This window comes from Chionomys nivalis, chromosome 5 (genome assembly GCF_950005125.1).
Source record: "Chionomys nivalis chromosome 5, mChiNiv1.1, whole genome shotgun sequence".
NCBI classification, from domain to species: domain Eukaryota; kingdom Metazoa; phylum Chordata; class Mammalia; order Rodentia; family Cricetidae; genus Chionomys; species Chionomys nivalis.
In genome coordinates, this window is record NC_080090.1 from 59,953,013 (window position 1) to 59,978,745 (window position 25,733).

General features: G+C 37.9%; 1 protein-coding gene across 3 annotated transcripts in view; it reads right to left on the reverse strand.

Annotated features, from left to right (window-relative positions):
• Nucleotides 1-3,045: 3,045 nt before the first annotated feature.
• The window catches only part of Rc3h1 (ring finger and CCCH-type domains 1), a 76,173-nt gene continuing 53,485 nt past the window's right edge, over nucleotides 3,046-25,733 (reverse strand). For 2 of the 3 annotated variants that reach the window (XM_057769266.1, XM_057769265.1), the window contains exons 14-20: nucleotides 20,960-21,112; nucleotides 17,488-17,701; nucleotides 16,247-16,337; nucleotides 15,447-15,579; nucleotides 13,744-13,914; nucleotides 12,698-12,813; nucleotides 3,046-10,301 (exon numbers count right to left, since the gene is read on the reverse strand). In XM_057769266.1, coding sequence (XP_057625249.1) covers nucleotides 10,154-10,301; nucleotides 12,698-12,813; nucleotides 13,744-13,914; nucleotides 15,447-15,579; nucleotides 16,247-16,337; nucleotides 17,488-17,701; nucleotides 20,960-21,112 — 1,026 coding nt within the window. In that variant the 3' untranslated portion in view covers nucleotides 3,046-10,153. The remainder of the gene's footprint in view (nucleotides 10,302-12,697; nucleotides 12,814-13,743; nucleotides 13,915-15,446; nucleotides 15,580-16,246; nucleotides 16,338-17,487; nucleotides 17,702-20,959; nucleotides 21,113-25,733) is intronic. The other variant, XM_057769267.1, reaches the window with a different exon arrangement.

Here is a 25,733-nt window from a genome sequence, read left to right on the forward strand (position 1 = left end):
CTTGAACTTGCCACGTAGCTGGAGCTGGCTGGTCTTGAACTTCATCTTCCCAAGCATTAACCTGGAAGTAGAGACTCGTGCCACCACACTTTAGTGTGGTCTGCAGTCCTTGTGATAACCCTGCCTCATCTCCAGCTGCCCTATCAATAGTTATGACTGCCCCATTTCATTTGAAGATCAATTCAGCATCTTCTCTGAGAATTCACATACCTTATTTTCTCTTATCAGGCATCTTCATCTCTAACATCCCACTCCCCTCCCCATGCTCCAGTTTCCCAGCCAACTTGTTTATTTTATTACTATTAACTTTCTTTTTTGGTTTTGTTATTTTGGGATAGTGTTTGGGATCAAACATAGGGTCTTGTATAACAAAATTAAAACTTGTTTAGTCTCACAGCTTCTTGTTCTGAAGATAATTGTGATTTTTTGATACTTCTGCTTACTGTTGTCATTATTTTATTGAGTCATTCTCACTATGTAGCTCTGGGTGGCCTGGCATTGAACTGTCTGTGTAGATCAGGCTGCCCCGAGTTTCACCTATCTCTGCCTTCTAAAGGCTGGGAATAAAGGTGTGTGCCATCATACCCAGCGAGATGAAGCTATTAAAAAAACCCTGTGTCAAGTCCTATAATTAGAGTTCATTGAGGGCAGACGGCATTTTTCTTGTGTCATTTTGTTAAGCATAAATAAACTATAGAAATAGTTCAGTAGGTGGTGAATTCACTCTGTTTTGAGACATGATGTAGCCCACTCTGTATTTCACTATGGAATGTAAGTTGGCTTCTCTTGTCTCTAGTGCTTCGTTTGGGGGCATATGCTACCATCTGCAGCCTTGGGAGTGGGGGAGACAGGGTTTCTCTTGGCTGTCTTGGAACTTGCTGTGTAGACCAGGTTTGACCTTGAGCTCACCAAGATTCACCTGCCCCGGCCTCCTAGTACTCAGATTAAAGGTGTGTGTGATCATTTTAAGACAGAGAGACAGGGTTGGCCTCAGCGGCATGTACCACCAACTGCCCAGTGCCTGACTTAAATGTTAGATGTTCAAAACAAAAAGAGGTATTTTTAAATTTTTGTTTGTTTTTTGAGATAGGGCTTCTCTGTAGTTCTGGATCCTGTCCTGGAACTAGCTCTTGTAGACCAGACTGGCCTTGAACTCACAGAGATCACCTGCCTCTGCCTCCAGAGTACTGGGATTAAAGGCATGTACCACCAACCATCCGCCCAGCGTATTTTTCATTTTTTAAATTTATTTATTATGTATACAATATTCTGTCTGTGTGCATGTCTGCAGGCCAGAAGAGGGCACCAAACCTCATTACAGATGGTTGTGAGCCACCATGTGGTTGCTGGGAATTGAATTCAGGACGTTTCGAAGAGCAGGCAATGCTCTTAACCACTGGACCATCTCTCCAGCCCCCGTATTTTTAAATTTTTAAATAGCCAACTAGGTTGGAAAGCATTGTTTAACTTGCTGACCATCGCAGATAAGCTAGTCACTGAGATAAAACATTTATGTACACAAAACAAATCCACTTTAGTCTATATGAGCTTCAGTCCAACAGGTCGGATAGTTCCTTCCTGCTTATAGGCCTAGTTTAAGTGGCAGACAGGCCTGGTTTTGGAATTCCCTCTCTAGATGTCACCATCTTTCAAGGATGGATCCAGTACTATCTCATACCTTCTGGCTCCCTCCTGTTGAGTACCAGTGGTCCCTAAATTTAGTAATTGTTGGTAGGAGGTGTTACACCACTTCCATTGCTGGTAAAGCCTATTAATTTCATTAGGAAGTATTTTAAAGTAAATTCCAAACAACCAATTTATGCATCTTTAAAAAAATATAGGGGCCGGAAAGACAATTCTCCAGTTAAGAGCACATATTATTCTTCCAGAGGACCTAGGTTCTAGTCTCAGCACTCACAGTGGCTCACAACTATCTGGAACTCAAATTCCAGAAAATCTGATGCCTTCTTTGGCCTCCACAGGCACCGTATGCATATGGTATACAGACATACATATAAGCAAAACACTGATACACATAAAACAAAAACAAACCTTAAAAAGATAGTCTTATGTAACTGTTGCTACTATCACCTGAACAAAAACACCCCCCAGTCTTACTAATATTCAACACATAAACATTCCGAATTATATAAATATATCTGTTAGAATCTACATTTATTTCATAAATGTCCTGAAATGTGTAATAACTCATCTCGCTGTTTAAGACCTTAAATGTGTGGGGCTGGAGAGATGGCTCAGCGGTTAAGAGCATTGCCTGCTCTTCCAAAGGTCATGAGTTCAATTCCCAGCAACCACATGGTGGCTCACAACCATCTGTAATGGGGTCTGGTGCCCTCTTCTGGCCTGCAGACATACACACAGACAGAATATTGTATACATAATAAATAAATATTTAAAAAAAAAAAAAAAGACCTTAAATGTGTGTGTGTGTGCGCGCGTGCATGCAACAGAGGACAGAAGCAGGGCTGTATCCCTGGAATTAGAATTATAGGTAGTCCTAACTTTCTGTTGTGGGGCTAGGAACTAAATTCTGGTCCTCTGGAAGAGCAGGCAGCACTTTCAACTCCTGAGCCATCTCCTCTAGCCAGTTATCTCCCTTCATGCCACCCAACTATTAACTAGTGAATGGTCTGTAACAGACCACATAAATTTACATCTGTTCTCTGTCAGGAGTGACCAACAAAGCTTCAGCATGACTGGGATTCAGTAAGTAAACAGACAGATATTTTGTCTGAGAAAGACCATTTTGCTTGGGCAGAAAGATGTTCTTGGTTTGATGAGAAGCCATAAAATCAAGTCGTGAAGGCTTGCTGAATACTGGCCCCAGCAATCTCAGAATTAACCCTCTCTCTGAACCACTGCATACTGTAGTGTGCACTGATTCCCATGCTAGAGAAAGCTAGTGATCCCCAGTTCGTGTACTTGCACAAATTAGCTCTTTAAATCTTTTATCAGCAATCCCCAAGACGAGAGTTAGATGACAGAGACCCCTTTACAAGAAAAAGACTACACATTGTTCCTCCTCATTAATTTACCATTTAATATAAATGCTGACAGAAAGCAGATAAAGACCTTGTAGACACTTTCATATATTTACAATCCAAAAGGTGAATCACCTCCTTCTATTTGTTAAAATGAATCCTTTTATCTGCAACTCACAAGAGCCTTAAACCCTAATTAGGAGCAACAAGAGGCTGAGTCAGTTCCCAAGGTAATAAAGGAAATAGCATTTTAACAAAATGTGGCATCTTTAATATAAACAACATGCACACAAATAATGCGAGATTGAGAAAGAAGGCCTACAGCTTCTCAAAAAATGTGCAGCAGTAGAACGTGTACTTATTCAGATCAGAGTTCTGCAGCTCTGAACACATTCCTATTTCTTTTCTTTCACCTCATTTGTTTTGAAGGCTGTTTAAAAATGGAAATAACAAACAGATTAAGCAAGAAAGGGAATGTTCCATTTCAGGCAAGGTCCTTTTTTCCTATTTAAAAAGAACTTGCAAAAAATAATGCCTCCAGATAAAATCTCAGCGTTGGCCAAATGCTAAGTAGTCAGTCACGGGTTAGTGAATTTCAACCCATCCTTTGTTCTCAATTGGAAACATATGGAAAATGTAAAATTTCCAAAAATTCATTAATTTAAAAGTCAATTGCTATTTTAATGCTCAATTGAAAAAATCTGAGCAGGTGGGCATAGAATGACATAAAAATAGGGAGCTGAGGCCATGGGAAAATATAGGAATGTAAAAATCTTTAAAAATAGGTATTTACGTAGCACTGATTCTGAGAAGGGAATTCATATTATCCAAAACTGCAATTTCATAAAGTCACTTCTATTCTGACTCAAATCTCATGGGCTCCTTTATTAACTTAGATTACTTTTGTTAAGTATACCTCTGCAGGGCACAATCACATACAATCAATACGATTGGTAAATTACACAAGCTCTATCCCAAGCAAATATGAATCAATGTTAAAGTTATTTTTTTTAAAAAAAAAAACAAAAGAACAAAGTAAATAAAATGCACCCAAAAAGGTGATAACGACTGCAGAATGTCTCAGGAGACTGGTATGAGCCAAGAGACCAATTGACCATAGTCAGGGAAGGTTGGCAGGGGGCAGAAAGGAAGGACCACACACGAAGAGGAACCTCACAACTGGAAAATGTTTAGGTGGGTGAAAGGTCTGTTCACAGCCTCAGCTCACTTTCTGCATTTCTCCTGGAAAGTCACAGATGCATTACAAAGGAAGTCACTGAGGCCCATGACCAGGGAAGGCAATTTTTTCTTTCAGTTCTTTTACATCCAGAAGGTGGGAAAACAAAGGATGAGTGGAAAGTTAGGCAAAATACATAAGGGGGAAATCTCTCAGGGAATGCAGAGCTGAAAAGCAAAAGCTTTAAAGGCCTTTTAAGTAGAGAAATAAAAATTTATGGGGTGGTTTGGATATTACTGTGAAATGCCAGCCAACCAGAGACAGGCTACACTAATAAATTACAGAAATAACAACTTTTTAAAGGAGACCAAAAACAAAGAATCCAGACCATCAACCACCCAGTATTTGTTTGCATTCATTTCTTGACCTTTCATGCCCTCATTAAGAGTGGGACCACCTGACAGTTTCCAGTTCTAAGATGACTCTGCACAATCTAACACGGGAGCCAAAGACTTGTGATCTGTCTACTCAGCATTAAAAGACAAAACACAAAACAGTCACCAGGAAGTGAGTCTTCTATACAAAATAAAGTCATCTTATCTACTAAATAACATACATCAGGATAACAAATTCCACAGGGTTTCATTTTTCTAAATACACATTTTTTTCTGACACAGTACTGTCTTCAGGTTTAAGTTTTCCACCTTGAGTTAATGTGAAAAGCCATTTTGCTCAAGGATAAGTTCAAGAGATTCAGTGTCTGAGATCCAGAGGCTCTGAGAGCAATCCCAGTGCTAAAGGACAAAGGGGTTCCACGGCTTTCCCCCCAGTTTATTCAGTGTGGTAAGGAAAATCTACCTACAGAGAACATACCCACTGGAAGGCGTTACTTACTCCTGGGGGTGGCAGCTTCCTCTTAATGTAACTAGTATTACTAATCAATTAGAACAGGTTACCTATGAAAACACCTTTAGCAGTTACAGAAATAGAATCTTAAAATTTCAAGTAACAAAAAGGTTTTATTTGAAATTATACCTTTTGAAAAAGCAAAACAAAACCAGCTCTTTTTCTTAAGTGGCTCAGAAAAGGTGACTGAGAACTAAAAATTTACCAAAACTCCCAGCAAGTCATTTCAGCAATTAATTTTCAAAAGCTGAGCTGAAGAAATAAATATAAAAGCTGTAGCTGTCCAAGATAGACATGAACATGTTTCTGCAAAACAAGCATGCAGATAAAACAGTAGCAGACTACTGTGTTCGACTCTATGGAGAGCAAATTGTCTCAGTGAAGTCAGTTACTCTGAGCTCTGTTTTCAGATGAGATCCCTTTGCAACACTATAAACATGTATTAACAAGATTTTAACACACTTGAACATTTTACAGGGTAAGGGGGTAATAGTGTAAATAAACTGTAGTTTATTTGCAAGGCCATTAATTCCTCCTTAAAACTAATTAGGCCATATCTTTTAATAAAATATAAATCATTACAGATGATTTTTTACACAAGATTTTACATACTGAACTCTTTAGTTGATTTTTAAAAGCCCAAATGGAGAATATGGTGAAATTTCATTTTATCACCATTTGTACATATAAATAATAGCACATGAATCCCATTTAGTGAAAGTAAGCTGACCCTGAACATAGCTGAACAGGTATTAACTACAGTTAACTATTTCTCACAAGCCTCAAGCTCAGGAAAAATTCCCAGCCCCATGACTTGACTACAGAAAAACACAGACGGTACTATTCCATCAAGATAACCCCCAGAAGGGAGAGTGAGTTGCTTAAACAAATATTGTCAAGGATGATATTTACTGGTTTATAGAAACTGATGAATTTTCATTACTTTTACATTTTATAAGGCCAGCTAACCTTACAGTTAACTTTAGACATCTACACAGTACAATCAACTCACAATACTACCGGGTTTCATAATCAAAATGGCTACTATTTCCCCTAAAACAAAAACAGAGTAAAGCACAAGTCTTTGGCGCTCCTTAAAGAAATAGCAGGTTATCATTTTTTACCAGACCTTTGCTTGCCTGCCAGTAGGGCAAATACCACATCTGTGCATCACTGAGTAATAACGCCATTAGAAAAGGCAACTTCACAGAAGTCATTGGCTAAGCGAATTCATTTGAATGCTCTGTTTAGAGGCAGCAAACTGTCACTGTTACAGATTGGGTAAGTCAAGGGGAAACTGCAGAATGGCAAGGGGTCAGGAAGAAAAGAAAAGAGATAATCATGAAAAACTTAGGAACTAAATTTCAAGCTCCCACAATGAAGCTCATGGGAGTCCGATGGGACCATGTATCCGAGTAACAAGTGAGAATCACGTCAATCTCTTGCCTTTAGGCAAAAGAATAAATAAATGGGAAAAAAAACAGAAGGGAAGGAAAATGAGAGAAGGGAATAACACACATTAATGCCTTACCAAATGAGTTCTTACACATTCGGAGTAGTTGAATATTTGTAATTGACATTAATAATAGTGTCTTGTCACTTGAACATTACTATTAGAAACTTAGGCGACAAGTTCTGTTTAATTAGAAAAGTAGTAAAGAATGGCTCTTTAGTCACATCAGACTGTATAAGTTATCCTTCAGAAGAGGGTAGCTATTAGACTTGTGGCTATAAATTAGGAAAGTGAGTCTAGATATTTCATTATCATTTTTATCATTTTACAAAGACTCACTGAAAACAGAATGAGTCCCAGTACTTTTATATATTCACTACGATAATACACTGGCTTTTTGTTTCTGAACAAGTATGAATGTAGGCTCCTAACCCTTCCAGAATTGTCCATGTTCATCTTAGATGATTCTTGGTCTTAAATACAGTAAAAAGCAAATAGTCATCCTCAGAAGAAACCATTTAAGTGAAAAACCATGCATATTGCTGAGCACAGTGGCAAATGCCTAAAATCACAGTGCTCAGAGGCTGAAGGATCCTGAGTTCAGAACCAGCTGGGGCTGCATGGTAAACTCTATCTCACAAAGGGGTGCTGCTGTAAAAGTTTACTTTTTATTTGATGAGGGTCATTTCTTAATGTCTCTAAAGACAAAAATAAAAATCAATGCTTTTCAGATTCTGACAAAAACAGCAGTTAAGAGTCATGAAGTTATGCTTCAGTTTATTGTTGCCTCATAACACAAAATATGTTCAAGGGAGAAAACATCCTCAAGGTTGTGGGGTTTATTGAATCCCCACATCTGCCAGTGGGCACAAACAAACAACCACTCCCCCAACACATAAAACACACCTAAGAATTTGTAAGGGAAAATGACCAATTTCTTCAACAGAGAAATTGTAGGCACACCGTCTTCTACTTTCCACCCCAGCCAGACTGGCTAGAGGCTGGGCTTAGGGAACTCAACCCAACATTTAAGAGGCTAATTTTCTCCCTAAGTGAGAACAGCTGGAGGGATGCTAGTGCACCGCAGAAGAGTGCATTCCGGGGGTTTCACATTCTAGTGCACCTCAGCAGAGTGCATTCCGGGGTTTCATACGCACCACAAGGAAAATTTACTTTTATTCTTAACTCCAATAAAACCAATATGCAGATTTCCCCCCTGGTCACTGCAATTTCTAAAACAAACCTCCTGTTTCTCATACTTAGGAATTATCTGACATGTCCAAAGGAAATAAGTCCTGCCCAAATCTGTTTACGGAAGGCAAGAGGCCAATAATGTGGCATTTTATAGATGTGCATAAAAACAAAAATCTTGTCAGACATAACACTTCTTTCCTTCTCTCAATAAATAATGAGTATTTAAAGTATAAATGTAAAAGATGTTTTATCTTTAAAAAAAAGCCAAGAAAGCAGATGTATATATTTCAAATGAAAAGTAAAATGTATGTATCAACTGAAAATGCCTCACTGTCATTCAGTGCTTCTACCTCCCAATCGGTCATTTTATTGCAACAGCTGCGCTCATGCGAAGAAATCTTTAAAACATACCCAATATATATACAGATATAGCAATGTATATATGTATATATATAATATATATATATAAATTTTTATTTAAATAAAAAAGAAAGCTCGAATCCCAAGCCAATATGTGTATATCAAATCCTTGACCAGCCAGGTCTGTAGGGCATAATCAAATTCAATGTGAAATAGTATATAAATACGGTGCCTTGACTGGGCAAATTAAATAATCGCTACTCAAATGAGTGTTCTGTTTGGATTTCCTACTGGTAGGCAATGGCAGGACTATTTTACCCTTCCCACCCCACCCCCACCCAATTGTTTCCATTAACAACATGACAGACACAGAGCAGACTGAGGTGGCTCTGACCTCAGCAGGAGTTAACGGGTAGGAATATAAGAAATAAGAAAAATATAAACTTTTGCTTTTACCCAACCAAAGCAATGCAGTAACTTATTACATAACCAGTGCTTTCTTGTTTAGTAGTAGTATCTAGAAAGGGAAACTGTATGTCAGGCAGTCAGAGGGCTGGAGTGACTGTGGAATAGTCCCCCAATGAACTCATTTTATAGGGGCTTAGTGAATTAAGCATACAGTGGTAGCATTAGAATATGTGCAGCAGAACTAAGTAAAAATCCTTCCTTACTCTTTAATGTTTTCATAAACAATTTTAAAGTCAGAAAGAAAGTCTAAAAATCCACTTCAAGTTATTTAGTTATGCTAGTAATTTCTGAGCAGCACAAGTAATCAATACATAATCTTCAAGACTCAGTTTTTATCTGCCAAATCTTTTATACTTTTGAAAGAAAAATAAAAATTCCATTGAAATGTGTCCCCATTTATTTAAGTTCACATCAAATGTAAAACTTATGTATTTTATGTGTGTGTATGTACATGCACCCATGTGTGTCTGTGCCCACAAGGTCAGAAGAGGGTGTGATATCCTTTGGAACCAGAGTTACTGGCAGTTGTGAGCCATCTTGTGGGTGCTAGGAAGAACCTGGGTCCTCTGGAAGTGCAACCAGTACTGGTGAGCCATCTCTCCAACTTTTAGAACATGGTTATTGTGATTTTTTTGAGCATTTGAGCACAGCTCCAATTTACATCATGAGCTCAACATAGGAGGACAGGAACTGTGTTTCCACCATTAACAAGTTGAAGCTCATTTATTTTCTTCTTTTTGGTTTTCTCCTGCCTCAGCATCTTGAGTCCTGGGATTACCAAAATGAGCCACCATGTCCTGTTAGGAGTTCAAAGATAATCTTCATTTAAATCTAATTAAGCAATGTAAACACCAAACAGGCTTTCAGATTTTATGGAGAGAATGCAAGGAATCCTTAGCATGGAAAAGTGCAGCTCTAACAATCAACAGCCTGTTGAAATCTCTAAAAAGTTGAAACTAAAAGCCTACCCTACTCAAATGAAGTTTTAATGTTGTAAGAAAAGTCAGGAAGCTAGTGATCCTGAAACAGGGTGGGTGTGGGTGCAGTGTGGGGTGCTGAAGAATAGCTCTAAAAACCTCAGTTTGCTGCACAGCTTCTAATAAGCCAATCTACTATCACAGAATTCTTGGAAACAGTGCTTTTAGTTTACACGGCTGTGGAGTTGGAAAGGACTGGGAGAAAGGAATTTTACACTGGGTATGTAATAATACCAAAATACATGAAAAACCTACTTCATTAAGATCATACAATTAATCAAACAGAATGTATATATAATATCTTCTTTTTTTTTTAAAGCCCTGGATCCAAGGCGTCCAAAGTTATTAAAATAAAGTTCATTCACAGAACAAAAACAAATTTAATCTGAATTGCTTGCAGATACTGCTAATTTTCTTTTTCTTTAAATTAAAAAAATGCATTAATGTGAACTATGTGCAGGGTTTGTTTAGTAGTGGTGTTGGTGCACATTGCCTCCAGTGCTTTTCCTGGATTTCGCTGACCACTCAGAGAAAAAGTTTAGAAGTTATCCATTCTTCTATCCCTATGTCCTATGAATTGATTAGGAGCAGAAGGTAGAAGCAGGGCACCCGTATTCTAGGGAGAACTGGAAGTAACTCCTGATCTCTGGGAATCTTTGTTATCTCCTCCTCCCTCAGAATCTTCTGACAGGTTCAAAGAGCTGGTCTTGTTTGATAGGAGGCTGAGATTCTCCTGTGTCAAAGCTGATCCATTCGGCACATCACTGTTAATTACATAAAAAAGGTTGGAATTTTTAAAAGGAGAAAAGCAAATACTCTGAATAAAATCCAGTCAACAGGGCTTATCATTTAGTATTGTACAAAAAATGTGAGTCAGGAGTGGTGGTACATGCCTTTAGTCCCAGCAGGAGCCAGAAGCAGGCTTATCTCTATCAACTTTAGGTTAGCTTGGTTCCAGGCCAACTCAGGCTACACAATGAGACTCTGTTTCAACCCCAAAGGAAAAAAAAAACTATAAATAGCTTCCAAAATTTGATTATAACTCCTCATCCACATTGTAGCAAACAAACTTACTGTTTTAGAAATACAGCTTTTGTCAGAATACAACCTGCCTATCTGTTTATGTATCTATTGCCACTTACACATTACAAGACTGAGCTACAAGTTACAACAAACAGTTGTGGTGGTACCCACCACTTGGTAGGCAGGGGTAGGTGGCGAGAGATGGCCCTCCAGACTGCCTCCAGCCCCCAACATCAGGACCCATACTTTAAAATAGTTGCTGCCTGGCATTAAAAAAAAAAAAAACAAACAAACAAAAAAAAAAAAAACAGCTAACCTTTGATTTACCAAGTTTATTTGCATGGTAATTTATTTTTAACCTAGGACAGCATATAGATTTAAGATGGGTCAAAAGTCAAGAAGAGAGCAACGAGGCAAGTAGAAATTTTGGTGTTTATTTGCTTGTTTATTTTTGAGACAAGGTCTTTCTACATAGCCCTGGCAATCTTGGAACTCACTACGTAGAACAGACAGGCCTCAAACTCATAGTGAGTACCAGGATTAAAGGTATGTGCTACCTTAATTCGCGGATAGGTCATGAGGAAGGTGACGAAGGACTATGCATTCAAATGCCTCAAAGATGCCAAAGAAAGTAAATAAGGATAAAAAGTAAATTACGTACCATGTTATGAGAGATCAATTTAAAGATGTGGCTGAGAATGGCCTAGAGATGGTAGTGCATGCCTTTGATCCTACCTTGTCTCAAAAGACAAAAAAAAAAAAAAAAAAAAAAACCCAAGCTACCCAGAACACTAAGCAAGGCTTAATGCTAAATGCCATTAAAAGACAGGCAAGATAACAATGGAATGTAGAATTATGGGTGCTTTAAAATTTTTATCTTCTTGTTGGGCTATGGTGGTGCACACCTTTAATCCCAGCACTTGGGAGGCAGAGATAGGTAGATCTCTGTTAGTTGAAGGTCAGCTTGGTCTATAGAGTGAGTTCTAGGACAGGCTCCAGAGCTATACAGAAACAATGTCTTGAAAAAAAAAATCGTATTTTAAAAAAGTTCTATCACCCGTGGCTTATTTTTCTTTTTTTTAATAATATAACTGAAATGGGGGAGATATCCATGGAATACAGCTTAGTGGTAAAATGTGCTTAGAATTTATAAGGCTCTAGGGGCTGGAGAGATGGCTCAGAGGTTAAGAGCATTGCCTGCTCTTCCAAAGGTCCTGAGTTCAATTCCCAGCAACCACATGGTGGCTCACAACCATCTGTAGGGGTCTGGTGCCCTCTTCTGGCCTGCAGGCATACACACAGACAGAATATTGTATACATAATAAATAAATAAATATTTAAAAAAAAAAAAAAAAAAAGAATTTATAAGGCTCTGAGTTCAACACCCAGCATGAAAACAAAATAAAGTGGGAGACAGGTGGGCTTTAATCATTTTTTAAATTTCAATTTCTACAGTAGCCCTATGTTTTTTAATTAAAAAGCTATACTTAAACAATGAGAAGAAAATGTAACAAGATGTAATTTGTAACAAATGTAATTTGTTACGAGTTAACAGATAATCCAATCCTGTTTAAATCCTAAATTCTCTATGTGCATATGTTGAGACAGTCTCACTTTGTAGCTCAGACTGGCCTCAAATTCCTGTCTTCCTATCTCAGCCTCTCTAGTGCCCATAGTTATATGCCACCCCAATTCCTGAGTATTATAATTTCTAGATTTAGCGAAAACATATTCTTTTCCCCTGCTGGGCAGTGGTGGTGCACACCTTTAATCCCAGTACTCATGAGGTGGATCTCTGTGAGTTGGAGGTCAGGCTGATCTACAGAATGAGTTCTAAGATAGTCAGGGCTACACAGAGAAACCAATATATTCATATTCTTTTCTCACTATACAAAAAAATAATAGTTCTTTTAAAAATCATAGGGTATGGCAGGTGGTGGTGATGCACGTCTTTAATTCCAGCACTTGGAAAGCAGAGACAGGTGGATCTCTGTGAGTTTGAGGCCAGCTTGGTCTACATAATGAGTTTCCTGTCTTGGGGAGAAAAAAAATCATACAGTACTTTGGGTATGGCTAGATAATACAATTATTTCTCTTTTGTACATGGTTAAATACAACTATGGAAGTATCCCTTTACCTGAATGTCAATGCAAGGTCTTCAGCTGGGACTTTGTTTTGTGGCTCCGGCTGTCCATTTTCTGCTTGCTTACTTGTACCCAGTTTGTTTTTCATGTCCATAGGACACTGGTTCTCCTTTAAAAGAAGAGGAAATAAAGTCAGTAACCTGTGCTGTAACGGAATAGAGCAAATGCAAACAACACAATGATCAAAAGAGAATTATTCCTAGTTTATTAAGAATTAACAAAAACAAATAGGCAGATGACAGAGAGTATACACAAAAGCATAACAGTACAACTGCCTACTATGTTAGAAAAATGCAAAACTAACACTGAAAAATCATCACGGAACAGTGTATAAGCTATAACTCCTTTATACCTCAAGGGCCATGAAAACGACTATTTTTGTGTAAATCTCTCTCTCTGTTTTTTCCAGACAAGGTTTTTCTATATAGCCCTAGCTGCCTTGGAACTTGCTCTGTAGTAGATGAAACTGGCCTCGAACTCAGAGATACACCTCCCTGTGCCTCCCAAGTGCTGGGATTAAAGGCCTGCACCACCACTGTCCAGCTGTATCTTATTAATATCTTAATATTACACAAAAGTGCAAAAGATTAAACATCACCCCATCTGTTTCTCTAATGTGTATGTGAAACAGAAACTTTAGGATTTTCAATTAATTGCCTTCTCCCCAAATGTGACTAGAAAATCAAGTCTATGACAAAGGACAAATTCAAAACAACAGGAACTAAGAGAAGAATGATACAACCAGGTGACAACTAATCTTTATACAAATTACTCTAAATATTAGTCTGATGTGGGATGTCCTGTATATGCATTGCATTTATTGGTTGATGAATAAAGCTGTTTTGACCAATGTTCTAGCACAGTAAAGTTAGGTAGGAAATCCAAACAGAGATATATATAGAGAGTAGCTGGAGTCAGGCAGACGCCAGCCAGCCAGTTGCTCAGGAAACAAGACATGCAGAAAATGAGGTAACGCCACAAGTACGTGGCAATACATAAAATAAAAGAAACTAGTCCCTTTTCCCACATCAGCACTTACCATACTCAATTCCCGCGTTCTCTTGCCAATTTCCCTTTCCACCTGATGTAGTTCCAAGCTTAGTTGCTCACTTGAGATCATTCCAGGCCATTTTGGAGGCAGTGGAGGGGGCTGTGGCTGGCCTGCCAGGGTGTTCACCTCCCTCTGTACCACCAGTCGGTTATTAACAGCCTATGCACAAAGCCAAGCACACACAACTCAGCACACTTCACACTATAGAGAGTGCCCCATCCCAAGTATCCACACTAAATAGCCATGTTTGCAATGAAAATGATCCAACAATAAACACAATCTCTTTTTAGTAGCATTTGAGTAAAAATGGTTTTATTTTTAAGAGATGTATTTTATTTTTAGAAAAATGTTTTTTGTGTGTGTGTGTGTGTGTGTGTTTGCACGTGCATGGTGCACATTCCTAAGTGTAGGTACCTATGGATACCCAAAGAGGGTGCTGATCTCCAGGAACTGGAGTTATAGGCAGTTGTGAAACAGGAACCAAACTTGGATCCTCTGCAAAAATAGCCTGGGCTGTTATACAGAGGAACCCTGTTTCAAAAACCTCAAAAGAACAGTTGCCATCTCTCAAGGACCAAAAATGCAGTTTTTTTTTCTTATTTCAAAGAGAAATCAATTATAAATGTTTATCTTTTTGTTATTTTCCTTGACATAAATCTTGTAATTTTTTTTTATTAAAACTCAATGATGGAGGCTGGAGAGATAGTTCAATGGTTAAGAGCACTAGCTGATCTTCTAGAGGACCCAGATGAAATTTCCAGTACCCACATGGCAGTTCAAACTGTAACTTGCCAGGTGGTGCTGGTGTACATCTTTAATCCCAGCACTTGGGAGGAAGAGACAAGTGGATCTCTGTGAGGTCAAGACCAGCCTAGAGAAAAACCAAAACAAAACACAAGAGAGAGAGAGAGAGAGAACAAAAGAAAGAAAACACTTGTTCTAGGGGAATTTGACAACCTCACACAGACAAAACACCAGTGCACATAAAATAAACAATAGACAAACAAACAAAAACCATCCATGATGGCAAGGATTGTTTTTTCTTTTTCCCCTAGTACTAGTCTCAGATACTTAGTCTGTTTCTTTAGCTATGGAGCTATTCCTGGAGCACTCTCTGCAGATCAGGCTGGCCTTGAACTCACAGAGCTCTGCCTGCCTCTGTCTCCTGAGTGCTTGGATTAAAGGTATGTGCTACTACCACCCAGCTAATTATTCTTTTTCTATTAGTCAAGAATTAAATCTAGTTCTGAAATCTCTGTTAATGGTTATTTATACTAACTCTCAGATAATGGCTTTAAAATTCTATCCTTACTGTACCTCAAGAACTACCATTTAAGGGTACTGGAGAAGTGATTTGGTGGTTAAGATCACATACTGCTCTTGTTGAGGATCTGAGTTTTCTTCCTTGTACCCCTGTCAGGATGCCCACAATTGCCTGTAGCTCTAATCTTCATCGAGCACATGCACTCAAATGCACATACCACCCTACCAAACACATATAAATCCAATTTAAAATCCTTGGAAACCCTTTGAAACTGAAGCAGAAAGAGTTGCAGTGCTGAACACCTGTAGTTTCACTTTAAGTACTAAGGGTGGACAACACAGGAAGATCATGTGTTTAAGGTCAGTTGGGCTGCAGAATGATACTTGACATCAAAACCCCCAACACAAAAGTATCTGTAGGTCTGTACCTCTAGTCCACGAAGCTGGGTCTGCTGGCTAATCTGATGGTTCAGTTGCTGCAATTCTAACCGTAGTTGTTCTCTTTCAGCAGACAGAAGGGTTTTTCCATGACTGGTCACTTCTGCCATGGATATTTTCTCCCTTTGGTAAAAAAGAAATCAGTAAAATTTTGAAGTTATTTTGTGAAATCATTACTGATTAAAAAAATAAAATAAGAGCCAGGTAGTAGTGGTGCACGCCTTTAATCCTAGCACTCTGGAGACAGATGATGTGGGGTAATAAAGATTTTTCATTCGTATTGGTTTAATAAAACACCGATTGGCCAGTAGTCAGGCAGAAAGTATAGGTGGGGCAACCAGACTAGGAGAATTCTGGGAAGAGGAAAGACAGTCAGTCACCAGCCAGACACAGAGGAAGCAAGATGAGAAAAGGTACCAACCAAGCCATGTGGTTAAGCATAGACAAGAATTATTGATGAATTTAAGTTATAAGAGCTACTTAATAATAAATCCAATAGGCCAGTTTATAATTACTATAAGTCTCTGTGCATTTATTTGGGATGGAATGGCTATGGAACTGGGCAGAACAGAAACTTCTGTCTACACAGAGGCAAGTGAATCTCTGTGAGTTTGAGGCCAGCCTGGTCTGCACAGCTAGTTCTAGAACAGCCAAGGCTATTACACAAAGAAACCCTGTCTTGAAAAACAACAAGAATAAAAACAAAACAAACAAAAAAGTAAAGAAAAAGAAGGTAAGAAAAGCTGCATGCTTTTAAGTGTTTAAACAGGGTAAAAAAAATGAATTGTACCTCTCGATGAAGTGTCCCTGAGGAGGTATGTTTGGATGAGGTGAATATGGAGAATCTCCCCAGCCACCATGAGCTCCATATGAACTGTAATCTGTAAGGGAACAATTTATTGTGGTAGGATGTAATTCATAGATTTGAATCACTCTCTATGGTACTATAATCAAAAAAGCAAAGGCACATATATCTGTCTAGAAAGTTATATTCCGAAATGATCATAATGTCATTTCTTCCCCATGGAACCTAGTTTTTATATATTTTCTTCTTAGTGTGTACACACGAGTGCTTGAATGTAGAAGTGATGCTTGATGTCAGGTTACCTTCCCAAAGCACTGGGATTATAGACATATGCCCACACAAGTCTGGATTTTATGTGGGTACTAGGGATACAAACTTAGATCTTTATCCAATCAGTCACCTCCTCGTACTCCAAGAATCTATTATTTTAGTAAAGCCATGAAGTCATTTAAAGATAAAAATCACAGGCAATTTATTTTTTTGAAACAGGGCTTCTAGCTCAGAATAGCCTCAAAATCATTATATACCCAAGGATAAACTTGAACTTTCTGATTCTCTGTCTCCATCTTCCCAGTGCTGGGATTATTGGCATGTGTCATAACACCTGGTTTATATGATTCTGGTTTCATTTATATTAGGCAGACTCTTATCAACTGTGCTACATTTCAGCTCCTCAGGCAATCTTAATATACAGACAGTTAATTTTAGTTTACCCTCCTAAAATTTCCTGAGGTGTGATTGCTTTCTTATAGGAAGTTAAAAAAATCATTGCCTCGAAGATTCTTTTTTTTTTGTAGACATTCTTTTTACTTTTTATTTTTTATTTTTTTAATTGAAAAAAAAATTTCCGCTTCCTCCCCACTTCCCATTTCCCTCCCCCTCCTCCCGCCCCTCTCTCTCCCCTCACTCCTCTCCCCCTCCCTCTCCAGTCCCAAGAGCAGTCAGAGTTCCCTGCCCTGTGGGAAGTCCAAGGTCCTCCACGCTCCATCCAGGTCTAGGAAGGTGAACATCTAAACTGTCTAGGCTCCCACAAAGCCAGAACATAAAGTAGGATCAAAACCCCGTGCCATTGTCCTTGGCCTCTCATCAGCTCTCATTGTCCGCCATGTTCAGAGAGTCCGGTTTTATCCCATGCTTTTTCAGTCACAGTCCTGCCTCGAAGATTCTTAAAAGCACTGGTAGAATTACACTGAGAGTCATGACTACTAATTACTCTGGGTTCTTACCTGAAATGCTGATAGGTTTTGTGGGTGCTCCCTGAGGTGCTATAGCCTGCATTGGGCCAGCACCTTGATACAGTGTTTTGGATGTTCGAGAGATGGCACCAAACCGAGATACTGTTGGTCGGTCTCCAAACGGGATGAGGTCATCATCACTAGTTTCCACTGCTCTTCTCTGGAGTTCCAATCTCTGGTCTCTCATTCCTTTACTTTCTACATTCTGACGAAAAGCAAAAATGAGATGCTGTTTAGCAGAATTTACACTAGCTCTGTCTTGCTTAAATTTAACTTCATCCTATTTAGGGCTGGGGACTGAGCGCAGGGCCTAGCTGTGTCACTTTCCCAGTCCCCTTGCAGCTTGTTTATTATTATCATTATTATTTCTCTCTGGTCTGTCATCAATTGGTAAATATTATCTATGAAAATCTACACAAGTCATTAAGGAACCATTTTAGAATTAACAAGGAATACCTTTTTTTTTTTTCTCTTCCAAATAGACTGGGTCTTACTATGTTACCTTGGATAGACTTGAACTCACTTATGGAGACCAACTTAGCCTTTGGCTCAGAGATTAACACCCATCTCTGACTACCCCAGTTCTGGGATAAAAGGTATGCAACACTATATCTAGCCTTTTTTTTTTTTTTTAAAAAAAAAAAAAGAAAATATAGTTCATGGTGGCTCTGACCCTGCCTGCCTCAGTCTTGGAATTATAGACATGAGTTATCTGTCCAGGAATACCATGTCTAAGCATAAGTTTCATAGGTGTGCACAAGGGAACTCTAGAAAAGTGTCCATTAACATACACAAGGGGCTGGAGAGACAGCTCAGCAGTTAAGAGCACTTGCTCTTGCAGAGGACCCTAGTTTGGGTGCCAGCAACCACAAGGTAGCTCACATCCACCCCTAACTCTAGTTTCAGCGTATCTAATGTTCTTTGACCTCTGAGGACACCAGGCACACTGGTCAAACACTGACATACATGTGAGCAAAACACTCATATGCATAAATATAAACAAATCTAAAAAACTTTTTAAAATATGAAATGCTAAAAATTATCCACAATAGTAAAAGATCAGGCAACAAAGATTTATAATTGTAGCTATTAGGAAGGAAAGAGTCTGAAATTAGCTTGGGCACAAATTGAGTTCCAAGCTAACCTGAAAACTCAGTTAGGTTCTGTCTCAAAAAGAAAGAAGTAGTGGCCGAGCACAGTGACTCAGTAGACTGACAAAAGAGGGTACTTTAGGTGAGGTCATCCTGAGCAATACAGAAAAACCAGGGATTTGTTTAGTTTTGTTTTAATTAAAAAAGGGCCAGGCAGTGGTGGTGCATGCCTTTAATCCCAGCACTCAGAAGGCAGGCAGATTTCTATGAGTTTGAGGCCAGCCTGGTCTACAAAGTGAGTTTCAGGACAGTCAGGGCTGTTACACAGAGAAATCCTGTCCAAAAAAAAAAAAAAAAAAAAAAACCCAAGCCAAACCAAAAACAAAACAAACAAACAAATGGTGTGTATATAAAAACTAAGCATTAAAATCAGAGTAATGGGTTATTTACTGATAGGGAGCAGTAAAAGAGAAATGAGATCACTGCAGAGTTTTATTTCTGCTAAGGGGGGTAATTAATATGTAAAATACTAATATATAAAGAACAGATACATTAAACCTTGGCTTACTAGCTACACAGCTATATATTTCTTATTTAAAAAAAAAATCCAAAAAACTAAATACAGAGAATTTCGGGGTCTTATAAACTCATAGCAACAATTATAAGCCAAGCAACTATTCTGACTCAATTGCAATTTTCTTTTTAACCACAAAAAAAGTTTTCACACATAAATCAAGGAATTCCTGACTATGTATATTCCTAAAAAGGAAAAATTAAAATGTGTTTAAAAACCATTTATTTGGAAAAAACCATTTGTTTGCTTATATATTTATTTTATTTTATTCATTGTGCGGATGCATATACCCTCCTGTCACAGTGCATATGCACAGTGCATGCCAAAAGACCATTTGCACGAGTTTGTTCTCTCCTTTCACAGTGTGGGTTCTGAGGACAGCACTGAGACAGCTCTCTAGCCCTCAATGTGCTTCTTAGATTTTATTTTAGGAACAGGGAGGGATTTATATTCAGGTCAATATTTCTGCTATTCCTCTTCAACTGATTTTTGAAGGGAGTGTCTTTCACTGAACCTAAGCTTACCGACTAGCAAGCAAGTCCCTGGGATCTTCTTGTCTCTGTTCCCCAGTGCCAGGATGCAAGACACTCACCATCATCCCCAGCTTTTTATATGGGTTCTGAAGGCTCTCATGTTTGCATGGCAGGTACTTTAACGACCAGACCTTTTGAAGTACATTCTGCTAAAAGCAACACCGTAAATCCCAAAATAAAGATTTTTTTTTTTTTTGGTGAGAATAGTATTTACAGAAATGAGAAACTAGGGACACACCAGCTCAAGCTGGTAATCTCAATGACTAAGGAAGATTGAAAGTCCAAGGCCTGCCTGGGTTACAGAGAAGTGAGAACCCCAAATAACTGAATTTTCAAGAAATTTAAAACAATCACTCTTAGAAACTGACACTACCACAGGCAATCTCTCAATGTTAGAAAGTTCAGGGTACCTTACCACATTGTCATTCACATTTATGGGGTTTTTGAAAGAAATGCTCCAGACACTTCAAGTACATTGGTCCCTTTACTCCCATAATCTTTAAACCTGACACAATTTTTTTTTGTTTAAAGATATAATGACGGTGATAATAATATATGTCATGGTCATGTGTGAGCTCCAAGGTTTTTGTAGTACCCCATATAGGAGGAAAAGTTAAGTTTTTAAACGGTAAAAGAGTTTAACCTTACTTTCTGACCCAATCAACATTTGTTTTCTTGATTCAAGTTAGTTGTTTAAATTATAGACTTGTAAAAATAAAGTTTTAACTTATTTGGTAAATAAACCTAAAGACTTGAAAAGAATTTCCTATTATTGTTTGTTTATTTTTGAGATAGGGTCTCTTTATACAACCCTGTCAGCCTCTGGCGCCCAGGTGCTGAGATTAAAGTCTTGCAATACCATGGCTGGCAAATTATTTTAATTGTCTTTGCACACCTGTGTGTGGGTATGTACACCAAGAGGCCAGAGTTAAAGGTGGTTGTGAACGGCCCAACAAGGGAGCTGGGAACAAAGCTCAGGTCCTCTACAACAGCAATATGATCTCTTAACCACTGAATCATCTCTCCACCCAAAATCTAGGATCTTGATTAAATGCCTAAAATTATTTAACATGGGTTCTGAACAATTACTGGGAAATTGATACCTAAAATTATATACAATAGATACTTCTTTGTCAAGATAATAAAATACTTAATTTATACTTAGATGAAACAAAGCAAAACTAAATTATTTGTCCCTGGCCTTTAATAGATAAACATTTATGCATCTAGATTTGTATTAATTATGGCCTCGTCATTACACATACCATCATTTCCACACTCCCTGCAGCCACAACATCTTTGGGTTTTGCATCTTTGGTTCCAATGTAGGAGCCGATGGTATCACATGACCAAGGAGAATACTGGCTATAATCATTTGCTTTATATTTCCCAGCTATCTTGAATTCTTCATCCAAAAACTATAAATGAAAAAGGGGAAAAAGAAAATAGGAAATGGTCTATAAGTTAACAAAACAGGAAAAATAGGGAACTTCTTAGAACATCAAATTGAAGGAATATAATGTATATAATGTATAGTTATTTGATTAAGTGTCAGAATAGTTTTATACAGACTGAAAAATGTGAAGATTATTTTAGCCTTTATATTTGTTATTAGCAGTTATATATCCTTCAGTGAATCCAGCTAGGATCTTAAGAAGTTTATTCAGCACTTTATCCATCATCTTAGATGAAGTCAGAAGTAAATATATACCATGCCACACATTTGCTAGATTGTCCCCAATGAGCCTTAGTAACACTTCGGGCAAATGAGAACATTCTGAGTCCCGTGGTTGATTAAGTAAAAGGGTAAGATGCCTCGTTTTTACCTTTTTTGACTCAAGGGCTGTGGTTATCCAATAACAATACCCGTTCCAAGCCCAATGTATTTTTTTTATTGAATTGTGCAGAATTTACACTTCTATAATGCTTAAGATTTTTTGAAGTCCTTTCACATACTATCTCATATAGAAAAGATAATTTTTAAAACATATTACCACCTAACAAGTATGTTCTTCCACCTGAATGTTATAAATCATGCAGCTACAAAAAATGAGATAAATGCACATCAATATGGACATCCAAGTTAAACAAAAGGGGAAAAAAACCCCACACAAACAAACACTAAATGTGTTTATGTGCATAAAAAAGCTGAAATACATAACAAAACTGTCAGGAAATGAGATTTGAAGAAACTATTCTTTCTATATCATGTATTTCTATAATGTTTGAATTTAGTACAACTATATGTAGGCTGCTTATAATCTGAATGGAAGTTTAAATATAGAGCTGGCCAGGCATAGTTACGCACGCCTTAATTAACCCCAGCACTCTGAAGAGACAGTGTTACTATGAACTTCTACTTAGATTACCTTCATACATTAAAGAAATTACTATTGGTTGTGTGCAATAACCTTCACTTTACGGTTTTTTTTTTGTTTGTTTGTTTGTTTGTTTGTTTTTCGAGACAGGGTTTCTCTGTGGTTTTGGAGCCTGTCCTGGAACTAGCTCTGTAGACCAGGCTGGTCTCGAACTCACAGAGATCTGCCTGCCTCTGCTTCCCGAGTGCTGGGATTAAAGGCGTGCGCCACCATCGCCCGGCAAACATTGGGAAACTAGACCCCCTCCAGGGCTCGTCCGGGATTTGAACACTTTATGGTTTTATAAAAAATGGAATCCAGTGTTCTCGAACTCATGGTGATTCTCCTGCCCCAACTTCCTGAGTGGGAAGATTACAGGCATGTACCATCACACCCAGCTTTTATTTTCTAACTTTCATTATTTGTTATGCATAGTTTGTTGGCTGGCAATATTGTTTAGACTCATAACTCTACATATAAAGAATATAAAATATATTCTTTGTTTTTCAAGACAGGGTTTCTCTTTTAGCAGCCCTCACTGCCCTGAAATCCCTTTGTAGAGCAGGCTGCCCTTGAAGTCACTGCCTCTGCCCTCTGAGTGCTGGGATTAAAGGTGTGTGTTACCACATCTGGTGTAAAACATATCTTTACACATATTATTTGACATGAAAAAGAAATCTGTACTCCATTAGATTCATTATGTGTAACATAATAATATACTATATAATATATTACGAAACAAGGTTTCATGTATCCCAGGCTGGCTTCAAGCTTGTTATGTAGACAAGAATGACCTAGAATTTTTGATCCTCTTGCTTCCTTGTCCAATTTACAAGGTGTTATAGATCGAACCCAGAGATCTGGGTATGCTGGGCAAATACTCAATTTAGATACATTCTCAGTTCAAGTTACCTAATTAAAAGACATAAAATTGACAAATTCCTAGCAAGACTAACCAATGGAAAAATATTAGTATCAGAAATGGAAAAATGAAGACAACACACATTCATGACAGCTATAAGCAATGTTTTGCTGGGCAGAACTAAGCCTAGCACTGGTTGAGGCTGTAGACCCATCAAGGCCAGCCTGAGCTACAACATAAGTTTAAGGTGAACCCAGGCTACAGAATGAGATTCTGTTTGAAATCAATTGCCAAACCAAAACAAATCTATTAGCACTATTTTATAGAAACAAATATAATGGTCAAAATTGTGACATTATGGTACATAAACCAAACACCCTCTCAAGTTTTACGGTCTATTCTCATCTGCACATCTTTCCTGGGTTTTTTTTTGTTTGTTTGTTTGTTTTTAAGACCACACTGCTGGTTTATTACCAAATTAAAATACATCTTAATTTATGTCTCAATTATTTTAAACTTATGGAAATAAAACAGAGACTTTCTCAGACTTGCTCTGTAGACCAGGCTGGCCTCGAATTCACAGAGATCCACCTGTCTCTGCCTCCCAAGTGCTGGGATTAAAGGTGTGTACCACTACCGCCCTGCCTGGTGTTATTTTTAAAACAGAAACACAAATGTAAAACCAGAGTGATGAATCATCAGAAGCTTTCTCTACATAAAGACCAAAGCTGAGTCAAGAAGGCCTAGTACTACTCTTATTCAACATCATACTGTAGAGCAATAAGGTAAGAAAATGTTTAATTCTGAAAAGGAAAAAAAAGATTATTATACACTAGGATATAGCAAATACTAGAATTAGGAAGGAAATTTAGCAAACCTGTTGAAAAGTCAATCAATAAAAATCTAATTCTTTAAAAAAATGTAATTACACTCTTTGTGTATGAGTCTGTGTATACACTTAAAAGTCTATTTCTTTTAAATAAAAAAACAAAAATTGAGGGTGATCAAAATGGCTCAGCACATTAAGCCTGTGACTTGAGTTTGGTCCCAGGACCCACAGGAGAAAGAAAATAGATTCCTAACAATTGTTCTCTGACCTCTAGACACACCCCTGGCCCCAAAATAAATAAATAAATACAGTTTAAAGGGGGGATTTTTAAAAATAATTACATTTAAAGTAGTTTTTAAAAGTATATGGCCAGAAGGTGGTGGTGCAAGTCTTTAGTCTGAGCACTTGGGAGACAGAGGCAGGAGAGCTCTGTGAATCTGAGGCCAGCTTGGTCTACAGAGTGAGTTACAGGACAGGCTCCAACGCTACACAGAAATGCCGTCTTGAAAAAGCAAACAAAAAATAAGTTAGTTATGCAAATACATCATGCTGATGGAAAGGTGTCATTTCTCTGAATACTTATCTAGAGCAACACTGTCCAACAGAAGTTGAATATGGTCCATATGTGTAATCATGAATTTTAATCTATCACATCCAAAATATTAAAAACATGAACAAAGGCCAGGTTTGGTCATGTTGTTAATCCAAGCACTCAGGAGACAGAGGTAGGTGGAGCTCTGTAAATTCTGGCCAATGTGGTCTATATAAGTGAGTTCTGGGCCAGCCAGGGACTGTGTAGTGAGACCCTATCTCAGAAAACAAAAATAAAACAAAAAAATTAACGCAAGATTTTAGTTTTTGGTACTGAATCTTTAGCTCTAGTGTATACTTTATGTTTATAGAGAGTGTAGAATTTATGTTTACAGCATGTCACATCTGAATTTAAACCAGCCACATATTATATACTATGTAGCTATGTGGCTAAAGACTACCTGGCCAGCATCAATCCATCTCAGAGTCAATAAATCCTAATATAAACTAAAGCAGATGTTTTTTATGGAATCAACATGCTGATTCTTTTGTGGGTTTCTGTTTTGCTTTAGAGGTGCTGGGAACTGAACCCAAGGCCTCATACATGCTGGTCAAACGACATTAATATTGAACTTCCCAACATGTTTACTTACTTTTTAATTTAATACTGAAAATCCTATACCAATAAGTCAAGACTTAAGTAAAAGTACATCATTAGAATGAGAGGTCTGCCCGATGAAGTGTGTATTGTGCACATCTGATGACCCAAGTTTGGATCTTTCGAACCATCTTCTCACCTTCACACATTACCGTCCCAGGCCCCCAACACACACAAAATGAATGAATAAATAAATGCAGTACTGGCCTAAGGACAGAAATAGATCAATGAAACAGGGCCTCTCTCTATGTAAACCAGGCTAGCCTCAAACATATAACCTTTCTGCTTCAGTATCCTACTGTGCCTGAATGACATATTTGTCATCATGCCCACCCTAAAGTAATCATGACAAAGCTGACTGCAAAACACTGAAAAAATAACACTCATTAAATGGTATAGGGCCAATGAACTATTTCTATAGAAGAAAAATGAACTTTGATTCAAATATTTCACATAATAATTCAATTCCAAATAGGTTATGGATCTAAATGTAAAATAAAATAATAAATCTCTGAAAGAAAGAAAATTAGGCTCATGATTTTAAAACTTGATAAACATCTCCTTGGAAACACAATCTATTTCTTCCTTTTTCTTTTTTCTTTTTTTTTTAAAGATTTATTTATTATGTATACAACATTCCTTCCGTGTATGCTTGCATGCCAGAAGAGGGCACCAGATCTCATTATAGATGGCTTTGGGCCACCATGTGGTTGCTGGGAATTGAACTCAGGACCTCTGGAAGAACAGTCAGTGCTCTTAACCTCTGAGCCATTTCTCCAGCCCTTCCTTTTTCTTTTAAAGA